Source organism: Chelonoidis abingdonii, chromosome 14 (genome assembly GCF_003597395.2).
Source record: "Chelonoidis abingdonii isolate Lonesome George chromosome 14, CheloAbing_2.0, whole genome shotgun sequence".
NCBI lineage: Eukaryota > Metazoa > Chordata > Testudines > Testudinidae > Chelonoidis > Chelonoidis abingdonii.
The window spans coordinates 35,433,567-35,447,683 of record NC_133782.1 but is presented as its reverse complement, the minus strand read 5'-3'; the positions used below and the strand labels follow the sequence as shown (position 1 = coordinate 35,447,683).

Genomic DNA, 14,117 nt, shown 5'->3' with positions numbered 1-14,117 from the left:
AAGTAACTCGAAAGGAAAGCAAAGTTCTTTCCTTAAACCATACGAGTCTCTGGTTCAGCGAAACTAGTTTTCTTTTAAAACTATTAGGTGGCATTTTCAAAAGATCGTTAGGAATTTGGGTGCCTAAACCCTCTAGGGCTTCCTTGAAAACCCTCGCCTGTTATAACAGGACTCTTGTAGCTCTTAAACACAATAAATCAAATAAAAATTAGCATTTTCTCCCATCTGACTTCACAAGTAGAAGACAGATCTATAGAACAAGGCTAGGCCCTTTATTCAATTATAAAAATAATTCTTCCTCCTGTTTCGTTTATTAAAGGAACGTGCACCCTGAAAAATGTCCTCTCTGTGACTCCCCCACTCCTTCTCCTCTTTATGACATGAGACAGAAATGCTCCAGAGCAGTACTGGGTTCAAGTACAACTTAAATAAAAACAACACAATGTAAAACGTAATTACCAGAAAGTCAGGCGCGCCCCCTTGTGGAAATAATAATCCATGCACGTAATTTTGAAAAACCATCTAGAAAACCTAAGAATGGTCTGGCCCAATATGGCCAAAGTCCAACTAACCCAGTGTCCTCTCTTCCAACAGTGGCCAGTGCCAGGTGCTTCAGAGAGAATGAACAGAACAGGGCAATTCTCGAGTGATCCAATCGCTGTTGTCCAGTCCCAGCATCTGGCGATTAGAAGCTTGGGGAAGCTCAGAGTATGGGGTTGCATCCCTGACCATCTTGGCTACTAGCCATTGATGGACTTATACTACATAAACCATTCAGATATTTCTCAGAAGGGAGAAAAAGCTTATGACATTAAAAATCTGTGTATCTGTGTTACTTCTCTCCAGAAGAAATTATTTCAAAGATTGGATTATTTCTACAAGCCATTCCTTAGTTACAGGAGTTTAGGGAAAGTGTTTCATTGCTTCTTAAGAAAAAAAAAGTTCTTCTCATTAGAGTTCCCCATTTAAAACCTGTGTAAAGCACTGTCAGTATTAGTGGTTGTAACTCTACCATCGCGAGTCCCAAACGGGGTTGGAAAAGCAGGAGAGTTGGCATCAGGCTGGCAGCCAGCCACAAAACTTTGCCAAATAAATCCATGAAATGAGTCCTCTATATGCTTTATATGTAGGCTTGGAAGGATTCGATTTTAGCAGTAGAAGTAAAAAATGTGGATTTCACCATATGCCAGACAAGCTCGGGTACAAGTATTTCCCTTCATAACCTTTGTCTCGCTGTAAAATTCAGTTAAGAAAAATGCTGCTTGAGATCTTATTTGGAGTTTGATTTGTGGCTATTAACTTTGCGTTTGACATATGAATTGTCAACGTCATCTTTTAATGGACACATCGATTTAACTGTTTGAATCTCGGGTGTTTTCTCTCATTCATTGTATAAATCACCCAAGTTCTGCGATGAGTGCGGGGCATGAGGAGGAGGAGGAGCACTGTGGGTACGTCTAGCCTCAGCTGACATCGGGGCCCCATTGTCCTGGGTGCTGCCCAGACACTGGTAGAGACAGACCCCGCTGCGATTAAACATTTGGGCTGGGATTTAGGAGCCCAAGGAAGGAAGGACTCCATTCAATCACAGTTATTTATGGATGCATGTATCCATTTGTTTTGATGGGTGGCATCTTCAAGCGACCCTGCAGGCATTCTGCATAGTGTGTGTGTGTGTGTGTGTGTGTGTGTGTGTGTGTGTGTGTGTGTGTGTGTGTGTACGTACACGTTCTGTAATCTATCAGCGAGATGTTGACAGGGAGGACAGCACCTGTCTGAGCTGTGGCGCAGCGCTGTATCCCTTACCGGGGACGAATACTGGGTCACAGGGACACTGTCTGGTCCCTCTTCCACGCCGAGCCCCTGAAGGTGAAGGGAAGGGGAGGGTTTTTGTGCAGCTCTGCTCCGTGGCACTGTCACTGTGCCAGACGCAGGGCGCAGTGATACACCGCTGTGTCCGCCAGCTCCAGGGCTGTGATGCTCAGAACTGTGGAGTTGCCATCAGCCTGGGAAGAAAACCTCTTCTGGGCGAAGTCTGAGGTATCACTGGCAGAGCTGACTTCCTTCGTTCCTCTCCAGAGGATGTACTGCGGGGCTCGGTTCGGGTACTTACGGTACCAGTAGAGATAGACACCAGAAGGGGAGCTTGTTTCATAAGAACAGCTGAGGGTCACGGAGCCGCCTTCAGCTCCTGACATCTGGGGTTCCCTGGGCTGGACTGAGTCACCCAGCACCGCACCTGCAACAAGAAAGCGGGAAAGGAAAATACAGTCACTTCTATACCTTATCTAGAATGAGAGCCAGGCGGTAGCGGGACAGTGAGAGAGAGACTGCAAAGAGGGAGAGAAAGAGAAATGGGAACAGGGAGACAGGGTGTGTGTATATACAGAGAGAGATTCGGGAGGGATAGGGCAAACTCTACGACCAACTACCTGGATATAGAGTGAAAACAAAAAGGCCGAACATCAAACGTTTGCTCATCGTGTTAAGCAAAGTGGCTCGGATTTCAGTTCCGCTCTGAACCCTTCAGCCCTGAAGACACAGCGTCTTTCCTGAGTGTGACAGACTCGCCCAATTTCTTCAGCCACTGGCCTAATGAGAGGCGTATGTGGAACCCAGAGCCCTTCCGAGCCCACAGGAAAGGAAGCGTGGTTGGTTTCGCCTCTGAATGGCGTTCTCGCCTTCCTCAAACCTTCTTTAAAGTGTCCTGATTTGCTGGTAAGCGCGACTCGGTTTGCAGCGGTTGCATTAAGTAGGAAGCACGATGACTGGTTGTACATAGAGCAAATTACATGTCGGAGAAATCTAGGACCCACCTCCCTACGACCAATTTCTCAAAGATCCTTGTTTACTGGTGCACGGTGAGGAGAGAGTCCCACTGTTGGTTGTTTTTTTGTTTTTTTCCCAATAGGAATTGGGCTTCAGGCTTTGGTGCCTCGGAAAATCCCCACTTCTGCAAATATCACATTTAAATGTTCAAGTTGAATTGCTAGCCAAAGACCTCCCGGAGGACAAAACTACCCCCGAGTGAACTCCTGGAGCTCATTCAAGAAAAGTCGGTATTGATGCCCACCGGTTTCAATCGATTCCCTGAATATCAGAGTATTTGAGCTTTGCAGGATCAGAGAGGCAAAGGAATTCCCATTCTGAGTGTTCCCAACTGAGAACCGCGCACCCACCCCCCAGATGGACACTGTAGGATTGTTACAAACGATGGGCTCTGTTTTCAACTGAGACTGGGCAGAGAAGGAGAGAGAGAGAGATGGGTTGCAGTGGGAAATAATAGCGCAACTTTCCCCCATTCATTTAAAATGTAAAGGGTTTCAGTCTTGCTGAGAAAACGTTTCGATTTCATTTGTTCGTGGGGTTTATTTGTCTGAATTGTGTTGAGTTGGATTCGACTGGGTTGAGTTTCTCTGAGATTGTTTGTCGGTTGGAATGGATTGAGTTGAACCAGGTTTCATTGGGTGTTTATTGGGTTGGTTTGGGCTGTAAGCCCCTAAATTGGCTTTGGGGTTGAGTTTAATTGAATTGAGTTAGGCTGCACTGGTTTGGGTTGGGTTTGATTGGATTGTGCTGGGATCGGTTCAGCTGGATACAAGGTTCAGTCAGGCTGGCTTGATTTAGGTGGGGTTGGTTTGGATTACACTGGGCTCAGGTGGATTGGATTTCATGGGGTGGAGGGAGGAGGAATGAACGCATGCCCACATGTCTTGCTGCCACATAAGATGCTAAAATTTGTCTGTGTTTACAGCATGTCAGTTACACGTTTATTGACAGAGTTCTTCTTCTCCTCTCTAGAAGGGTCAGACTAGTTATCGATATGTAGCATAAGACTGGGAGGGAAATCCTGATTCTACTTTTCATATGAAATTAGAGTAGTGACGAAATATTATTAAAAGTTAAACTAAATTTGTACCTTCGGTCTAACACTTGTCCTCTGCGGCTTACCTTTCTTATCGAAAAGTCTATTTTAATCCAAAGCATCTTCATTGATAATAATAATAAAAAATCAGAGGAATATACTGTAGGGCAAAATGCAGGAACTAAATTGTGTTGCAGAGAATTAACAGAATATCAGATAGGAAAAAAACAGCTTCTTTTAAAGAACAGATTTTACAAACACCCGTCAAGGATGATCCAAGTACATTTGGTCCTGCCTCATCACCGGGGGCTGGACTAGATCGTCTCTCGAGGTCCCTTCCAGCCCCGCGTTTATACGATTCTGTCATATTGCCTTAAACAACCTCCCGCTCACTCTTTGTAGGAGCGGAGATGCAGTTCTCCCGCACTGTGGGTCTCAGAGCACAGAAATACACAGCGCTCTCCTGGTGAGAAACAGCCTCAATCTGGAAGGGAACCGTCCTATTATCCAAGTACAAAGATGCTGAGAATTTTCCCTGGACAAGCGCCTGACCCGGAGCATCAAAGTTCGTTTTAGTCAGTATATGCTGGGGAGGCTGGTTCGGATACTGCCGGTACCAAAACAGATACGGGCTGGTGTCAAGAGTGGTGAAATTACAGTGTAAAGTTGCACTTTGTCCCTCTGAGATTGTCACTTCTGGAGGAGACTGGTCCACGGAGACACTTTGTGCAAGACCTGTGGAGGGGGGAAAAAAGCTTTAAACATCGATCTATGCTTGTTTAGAACTTTTAAATTCAGTGCCATTTACACCCCTCACTCCCTTGCCCTCCTATGAAAATTTCAGCCTGTATATGTGTAGGTCTGAGTCACTCCTTAAAAACATCTCTGTATTCTCAGCACATCGATGACTTAATTTGTGATGCTAACCTGGCTGTCTCTTTGCAAAGGAAAACAAAATTCCTCCTACTATTTTTGTTCAGAACCCTTTTTTTTTTCTGTGTAAGTGCCTTAACTTCAAATGAAAGTTTTTAATATCACCTGACTGCGGAAGCAGAAGCCAGAGCTGTACAGCCACATACAAGAGCATTTTGCAGCTTCAGATTATCCTGGTGTTGTTACTACGATCTGCACCTGGTTATAGAATATCTCCTCCTCCTCTGTTTCTGTAAAAGACCATTCGTGTCCTAAAGATGAAACCTGCTTCCTCCGTGACCTTTGTCTCCTCCCTCTCATCTTGTGACGATACACAAAGAGGCAAACTCATTCAGCTTCCGATTCCAACTAATTACACACACGCAAAACATAATGTAAATTAAAATATGGATGCGAATGTGTGCCGCGCCCCCAGTGGATATCAAATGAAACAACAAGAAAATCATGCGCTCATCTCTTGAGAAAATCTTCTGTGTCTCATAGGATGCTTCATGTGGGGTCTCTCTCCAGAGGATTTTTGAAAATGAGGCTATTGTTTTGTCTGAATTATGGGAGGGTTAACAGTTTTTTTAAATTACCCTCAAAAGATACAAAATAATCCATCTTTGATTTCTTGCTGTGCCACAAATTTCCTGGGTGACTTTTTGAGCAAGTCATTTAGTCTCTGATTATTATAGGTACTAAAGTGCCCAATGAAGCAAAATAGAGAGTTAATGGTATCTTAAAATCTACTAAATGAGTAACTCTCACTGAAACCCTCTAGGCGCCTGTCTTCATCTTAACACGCTTAAGAGTTAGATTCACAAAGGGACTTAGGCACCTACAGTGGCAAGTAGGTGCCTAAATCCCAGAATCAGGCCCCTCTGCTCCAATAGACTTTTTAAAATTATTTATCCACTATGGAACAACTTCAGTAGAAGACACCGAGGTTTCCCCCTTCCCCACCAGAATGCCCCATAGCCCAGTAAGTACCTTAACTATTGCGCTAAAAGTTACAAGGGATCCCTTCCTTCCTCCTCCGCAGCTTAAAGGAAAGAGAAGGTTTGCAAGCGACATTCTAGAGAGGTATTTCCCTACAGCCCAGACTTAGGCACCTATCTCCGCGAGAGAGGCGATGCCTAGCACACACCACTCAGCTTGGTATCTCCCTGTAGGCTAGTTTAGGGGAGGAACCGCCTGCCTGCTGGCTTTTGTGGATCCCATTCAGAGGTGTCTGTCTCTCTCAGCTCATTGTATAGGGAGCCTGGACGCCCAACTTGAGTTTTGTGAATCCCAAAGATTTTGTAGGCACTTAAACGCATGTTCAGCTCCACCGCACCCAAGTTCTTTTGTGAATTCGACAGACAAACCTAGAAACCTCACTCGGTACCTCACTTTCCCGTGTTTATGATAAAATGGGTGTAGTAACACTTCCCAGCATCACAGTGGTGTTTGTGAGACAAATGCAGTAATGTTTATGCAGTGCTGAGATTACATTCAAGTACGGTACGGAGCCAGCACAGAGATCCCAGAGGCAGGGATCGGCGGTCAGTACAGTTTAAGACAGTAAAAAGGTAATAAAAACTGATTTTAATATTAATCTGAACCCAAAATCTCAATCATAAACCCTAACTCAGAATCCTAAAAGCAGCAAAGAGTCCTGTGGCACCTTATAGACTAACAGACAGTTTTGGAGCATGAGCTTTCGTGGGTGAATACATGCATCCAACGAATTGGGTATTAACCACCAAAGCTCATGCTCCAAAACGTCTGTTAGTCTATAAGGTGCCACAGGACTCTTTGCTGCTTTTGCAGATCCGGACTAACACGGCTGCCCCTCTGATACTTGATATCAGAATCCTAATGCTCTCCATAACTCCTCACTCTGACCACAACCAACACTGGAATCCTAACCCCAAAGGCTAACTTCTCCCTAACCCTAACTGAAAGCCTAAACATAACCCTCACCCTAAACATAACTTCAGTCCCAGCCTTCAGTCTAACCTAACCCTAAACAATAATCCTGAAACTAACTCCTTCACCCTAATTTTCTTCTAATCTTAATTTTAAATGTTACTCTATCCCTAATCTTAAACATAGCCCTGGTTCTAAACAGAACCCTAAACATTAACTTTTATCCCTACTCTGACACCAAGATTTATTTACCCCAACCATAACAAACTATATACATTCCCCGAACCTAACGCTAATCCTACACACTAATCTTAAATACTAATCCTTAATCCAGCGCTGAGCAAACTACGACCTGCGGGCCTGATCGTCCTGCCCCACCCAGCCGTGGACAGGGAGCAGGGGGGAATTTGGATAGGGTGGAGGTTGGGGGGGCAGTAAGGGGATGGGGAACTGGGGGGTTGGATAGGTGTGGGAGTCCTGGGGGCCTCTCAGGGAGCGGTGGTGTGGATAGAGGTCGGGGCAGTCAGGGTACAGGGAGAAGGGTGGTTGGATAGGGGATGGGGTCCCTAGGGGCAGTTAGGGGTGGGGGTCCCAGGAGGTCCTGGTCGGGGACAAGGAGCGGGGGTTGGAGTGGTCAGGGGTTTTGAGCTGGGCAGTCAGGGGGCGAGAAGTGGGAGGGGCCGATAGGGGGCGAGGGCCAGGCTGTTTGGGGCGGCACAGCCTTCCCTACCCGGCCCTCCATAGAGTTTTGGAACCCCAATCTGGGCCTCAGGCCACAAAGTTTGACGCCCCCTTAATCTGTCTAACTCTAATATCCACCCCTCTAGCTCCCGACTGTGCCCCAACCCAAAGCGTTAACTCTAACTCTAATTCTTAAACTGACTGTTATTCCAACCCTAACTCTTAAACTGACTGTTATTCCAACCCTAATCCTTAACCTCAATGATACAAATAAATTTAACCTTACAGTCTAAGCAGTAGATAAAACCGTAATAACCTTTAATCCCTGACTCCTAATTGTGATCCAAATGCTACCCAAGGCTAGGGTAAAAAAAAAAAGAGCGTGGGGGGGGGGGAGAAGTTGAAGAATAAAACAAAGATATTAAGGAATAGAGATTACGCTCTGAGGTCTTGACACGCGAAATCTCAGCTATTTCAGCCCTTCGTGTTTCTGTCAGTCAGGGAGGTTTTTGTTCAGCTCCCAGGTGGCTTTGCTCCCTGTGTCTCTCAAGGCGCAGTAGTAGACAGCAGAGTCGCTCACTTCGCTGGAGTTTTTCTCCAGGTGGAAGGATTTGGAGTCTTTCTCCAGTTTAGCAGAGAACCCTCGCCTGCGTCTCTTCTCCTCCTCATCCGAGGCTCCATATTGTGTCAGCAACAGGCGAGGGACTTCATGAGGATACTGCGCGTACCAGTAGAGTGCAGGAGACCCAGAGTAATCATAGGTGCAATAAAGAAGCACAGGTTTTCCTTCATGGATGGTAACGGTGCCTTCGGGCTGAGTTACTGAGTCTGCATCTGTCCTTTCTGCAAAAGAAAAAATTAAATTGGTAACTGATCAGGGCTGGAAGTTTCATAGTATCTTAAGGCGCTTGAATTGTAGATCGGCTCCTCGCTTTCTTAAAATCTTTCCAAAATCTCAGCCAAACATAACATGGAACATCGTCTCAAGTGTACCTTACTTCCAAAGATCTCATTCAATTTACTCCTACAATTACCTATCTTAAGAACATAAAAACCGTCATACTGGGTCAGATCAAAGGTCCATCCAGTCCAGTACCCTGAATGCCGACAGTGGCCAATGCCAGGTGCCCCAGAGGGAGTGAACCTAACAGGCAATGATCAAGTGATCTACCCCTCTTAAAAATGGTGTCTAGATTCCTTTTACTCTTAAGCAATTTACAGCAGAAATAAATAACCATTTACACAAAAGGAAGGAATCCATCTCTTTTTCACACGAATAATTTTCTATGTCCTTCTGTTGCGTCTCTCTCAGCTAATAGTTTCATATTTAGGCATTGAAAGATTGGAAGGTAAGAAAAATAGAACAGAATCTCTTGGCCACTGCAAAAATGCAATTTAGAAAATGGAAAACAATAAAATAGTTCAAAACAAATTATACTCACTTGAACAAAAAAATATCAAAACCACGAAGGAGAAAGAGAGCAGCATGGCCGTTTTAACAATTTGTTGTTTAATAATCTTGCAAAATCTGCCCTTTTCCACATCCACAGCTGTGTCCTTTTCTTTCCCTGATGCACAGAAGAGCAAAGTCTGCTTTGGATGTGATGCCTTTAAAAATATTATATTTCTGCTTTTGCAAAAGCTTAGCAGCTGTGCTAGTTGTATGCTTGTGTCTCTTTTCGGTCTGCAAGAGACCTTGAACTTTTTCTGACCATGCCTGAGGTGAAGAATTACAGGAAACTGCGGAAGAAAGGAAATAGGTTTTATGCCGCAGACTAAAGGAATAGTTCTTGCAGTGGTAACAGCGACCCCTTGTGTGCAAATCTGCAGAGCCTCTGGAATGCTTCAGTCGGTCTGGGCTCCACATTTGACGTTGTAGAAAGGGTGTTTTGTTTGTTTGTTTTAGGATCACTTGGTTTTACCCGCAATAAAAACTGAAGGGTCAATTAAAATATTATCTGGTGAGTAACGAAGGTAAACTTCTTGCTCCAGGGTGTAAAATAATGTCGAATGAGGGGAAGTAGAAATACATTTTCTCTAAGGGCATGTTCTCCCATATCCATCCAGCGAAGGGCCCTTTGTGCCTCCACTGAAGCATCTTGTACTGGCTCCTTCTGGAGACAGAATACTGGACAAGGTGGAGCCTGATCCATTATGAACCTGCGCTTCCTGGTTTTCTTTAAAATTGCGAGCAACTTTAGTGCTCAGCCCTAATTCAAAATCCCAAATCTAAACCTCTCCCCCAGCCCTGCGATTAACTCTGAACCTTTATCCCAACCCCTTACTCTAATTCCCTCAGAGCCATAATTTAATGCTGAAATTCTAACCCTAAACAGGACACCACCTTAACCTTAACCTAAAAATTGCCAGAACCCTCACCCTAACCTAACCCTAACCTTAGCTGTACCACTACCCTTATCTAACCCTAACACCAGCTCCTAACTCTAATCCTAATTTCCACTAATCCTGTCCGCAACCCTCATCAAAAATTTAACTCTGACCCTAACACTAAATGGAAACCCAATCCTAATTCTAATCCTAGTTCTAACGCTAAATCTTAACCTGACACAGAAATTGCTCTAACCCTAAGAAAAAGGTAACTAGAAACACAATCCTACCCCTAAACTACTGCTAGCACTAACTGCTTAGCACTAAACCTAAACCCAAAATTAAAACACTAACCCTTAAGGAGACCTAACCCCAATTTCCACCCTCTAGCTTCTAACCACGCTCCAATCCTAAAGCTTTAACCCAAATCTAAACTGTAACCTTAAAATAACCATGACCTTAATCCCTAACCCTTATCAATAACAATACATGTAACCCTAAATTCTAACTTATTGCCATACACACAATACCCCAGCCCGTTACCCCTAACCTTTGACCCTACCCCTCACCTGGACTTGAGTGAAGAAAGGGGATTAGGACATGTCAGAGTTACTGAAAGTGTTAAAGAGAAAGGATTTGCATTCTCTGGGTCCGGTCTTGAGACACCCACAGCCTCAGCTATTTCAGTCCTTTGTGTTTCTCAGTCAGGGAGGTTTTTGTTCACCTCCCAAGGTGGTTTTGTTCGCGGTGTCTCTCAAGGCGCAGTAATAGACGGCAGAGTCACTCGCTTCGCTGGAGTTTTTCTCCAGGTGGAAGGATTTGGAGTCTTTCTCCAGTTTAGCAGAGAACCCTCGCCTGCGTCTCTTCTCCTCCTCATCCGACGCTCCATATTGTGTCAGCAATGGGCGAGGGGCTTCATGGGGATACCGTTCGTACCAGTAGAGATATGGAACCCCAGAGTAGTCGAAGGTGCAGTGGATAAGCACAGGTTTTCCTTCGTGGACGAGAATGGTGCCTTTTGGCTGAGTTACTGGGTCTGCGTGGGTCCTTCCTGCAAAAGCAAACACAATTGCTAGTTGATTAGTGCTGGTGTTTTCATAGTTTCCTAAGGCAGGTGCGATCCCAAACGTAATTGTAGATGGGTTCCTCACTCCCGTACTTCTCAAGATCTCATTCAGTTTACTCCCACAAGTATCTATCTTATCCCGTCCCCCAGAAAAAAATGGTGTCCTTTTTCCGTTTATAGCTGAAAACTATTTACATCAGAGATAAAGCACCACTTTCACAAAAGGAAGGGAAGCCCACCTCTTTTTCATTTCCCCACATGAATACTTTTCTGTGCACCTCATATTGAATCTTTCTCAACTATCAAGTTTCACATTTGGGCGTTGGGAGCTTGAGAGGTATGGGGAACGGAATACAATATAGGATATGAGAATAGAACTTCAGATTATAAAATGAAAAATTATATAATACTTAAAGTAGCGGAATTGAATCACACTCACTTAAAACAAAAACCACTACAACCCATAAAGCAAAAATCAGAGGCATTTTCATTATAATTGTTAACATTACACCTCTCCTCGTGCCCTGATAGTATGCACGAGGAAGAAGGTGTGTCCTCTTTCTTTGCCAGATTATAAAAAAAAGCACGAAGCGAAAATATTGTTTTGGCTGCGATGCCTTTAAAATCTATACCTCATCCCTTGGACTTCTCTTGTCTCCTACCCTTAGGCAAGTAGGCGTCTTCCTTTTGTGCCCTCCCCTTGCTCAAGAATTCTTTCTGAGTCTCTCCGAAAGGAAGGAGGAGGTGGGGACTGCAGAAGGCAGAGTTCCAGAGCATACAGGTTTGAGAAACTGTCATTGATAGATGGGATGTATATTGCAAACGCAACACTGCCACCACGTGAGAGTTTTCTGTTTTCTATCACTGATTATAAGGCTGTTTCCCAGTTGAAATTGTACCACCAAAATGAGGAGAGTATTGGTATGGTGTTATCTTTTTCTTTCTTTCCTGTTTTTGTGGGTTTGTTATTTATTTGTTTTGGAATAAACTATGCTCTTATATTTCAGGGCATGAGCCAACTTCTAGCTGACAGGAGTTCGGGGGGAAAGACCCTGTGGACACCTTACTCAATGAGGGGGGAAAGACAACAGAAAATGTGGAAATGGCAGAAGTGCTAATAACGTCTTTGTTTTGGTTTTCACCAGTAAGGTTGGTGGTGATTGGATGTCTAACATAATGAATGCCAGTCAAAATGAGGATCAGAATCTAAAATAGGGTAACAAGTCCAAAATTACTTAGACAAGCTCGATGTCTTCAAATCACCAGGGCCTGATGAAATGCATCTTAGAACATCCAAGGAGCTGACTGAGGAGATATCTGACCCATTAGCAATTATCTTTGAAAAGTCCTGGAAGACAGGAGACATTCCAGAAAACTGGAAAAGGGCAAATCTAGTGCCCATATATAAAAAGGGAAATAAGGACAACCTGGGGAATTACAGACCATTCAGCTTAACTTCTGTACCCAGAAAGATAATGGAGCAAATAATGAAGCAATCAGTTTGCAAACACCAAGAAGATAATAAGGTGATAACTAACACTCAGCATGGATTTGTCAAGAACAAATGTCATACCAACTTGATAGCTTTCTTTGACAGGGTAACAAGCCTTGTAGATGGGGCAGGGAGCTGTAGATTTGGTATATCTCGAATTTAGTAAGGCTTTGGATACTGTCTTGCATGACCTTCTCATAAACAAACTAGGGAAATACAACCTAGATGGAGCTACTATAAAGTGGGTGTATAACTGGTTGGAAAATCATTCCCAGAGAGTAGTTATCAGTGGTTCACAAGTATCAGAGGGGTAGCCGTGTTAGTCTGGATCTGTAAAAGCAGCAGAGAATCCTGTGGCGCCTTATAGACTAACAGAAGTTTTGGAGCGTGAGCAGTCACAGACTGTGGTTCACAGTCACGCTGGAAGGACATAACAAGTGGGATCCCTCAGAGATTGGCTCTGGGTCCAGTTCTGTTCAACATCTTCATCAGTGATTTAGATAATGGCATGGAGAGTACACATAAAGTTTGTGGATGATACCAAACTGAAAAGGGTTTCAAGTACTTTGGAGGATAGGATTAAAATTCAAAATGATCAGGACAAACTGGAGAAATGGTCTGAAGTAAGTAGGATGAAATTCAGTAAGGACAAATGCAATCTACTCCACTCAGGAAGGAACAATCAGTTGCATGCAAACTGAATGGGAAATTACTGCCTAGGTAGGAATTCTGCAGAAAGGGACCTGGAGGTCATAGTGGACCACAAGCTAAATATGAGTCAACAGTGTAACGCTGTTGCAAAACAAGCAAACAGCATTATGGGATGTATTAGCAGGCGTGCTGTAAACAAGACATGAGAAGTAATTCTTCTGCTCTACACTGTGCTGATTAGGCCTCAGCTGGAGTATTGTGTCCAGTTCTGGATGCCACATTTCAGGAAAGATGTGGACAAATTGGAGAAAGTCCAGGGAACAGCGACACAAATTATTAAACATATAGAAAATATGACCTATGAGGGAAGATTGAAAAAATTGGGTTTGTTTAGTGTGGAGAAGAGAAAACTGAGAGGGAAAATGATAACAATTTTGAAGTACATAAAAGGTTGTTACAAGGAAGAGGGAGAAAAATTATTGTTCTTAACCTCAGAGGACAGGACAAGAAGCAATAGACTTAAATTGCGGCAAGGGAGGTTTAGGTTGGACATTAGGAAAAACTTCCTAACTATCAAAGTTAGCACTAAAATAAATTGCCTAGAATCTCCATCACTGGGGATTTTTCAGAGCAGGTTGGACAAACACCTGTCAGGGAAGGGATGGTCTCAAAAAAGATAATATGAACAAGTTCGCTGCTTTGAGATGCAGGAGACTGGACTAAATGACTCCTGCAAGGTCCCTTCCAGTTCTAAATGAGATTTTATTATCCTACCAACTGCTCATTGAAAGGTTTCATGCAACAACCTTCTGCATCTTTCTTGGGAGGTCAGAGAACAGGGTATATTTAACACCCGATATAGTAGGTCGTCCTATGTGTCCCTGACTTAATTAAAATTTGTGTTCTTACAATAATTGTTACTTTCTTAACCATCAATCCCAACTCATTAATGCTTTTTTGCCCAAACTTTCCCCCCAAACGACCATTTAATGTAACCTCAATCACCAAAGGCCCACTACCATAACAGCTGACCTAACCAGAACCATAAGCTTAGGGACTGTTAACCTTTAGCACTTAAATTTGAACTCAGGGCTGCATTTGCCTGATCCTGAATGCTACTCAGACACATATACCCTGATGCGAATCACATTATCAGCACTAACCTTATTGATACACATTTATTAACACTATACCCACCTTATCCTGAA

The 14,117-nt window shown here is 43.8% G+C and overlaps 1 protein-coding gene and 1 gene segment (V, D, J or C); one reads left to right on the top strand and one right to left on the bottom strand.

The window, feature by feature from the left end:
- The first annotated feature begins 729 nt into the window (after nt 1-729).
- RAB2B (RAB2B, member RAS oncogene family) overlaps nt 730-14,117 on the top strand; it is a 225,343-nt gene continuing 211,955 nt past the window's right edge. Inside the window, exon 1 of the mRNA XM_075072381.1 lies at nt 730-733. The gene's annotated coding sequence lies outside the window, so the exon portion shown is untranslated. The remainder of the gene's footprint in view (nt 734-14,117) is intronic.
- LOC116828050 (T cell receptor alpha variable 18-like) lies at nt 7,866-8,860 on the bottom strand. The segment is given in 2 exon segments: nt 7,866-8,215; nt 8,815-8,860. Coding segments are annotated over 2 exon segments (396 nt in total).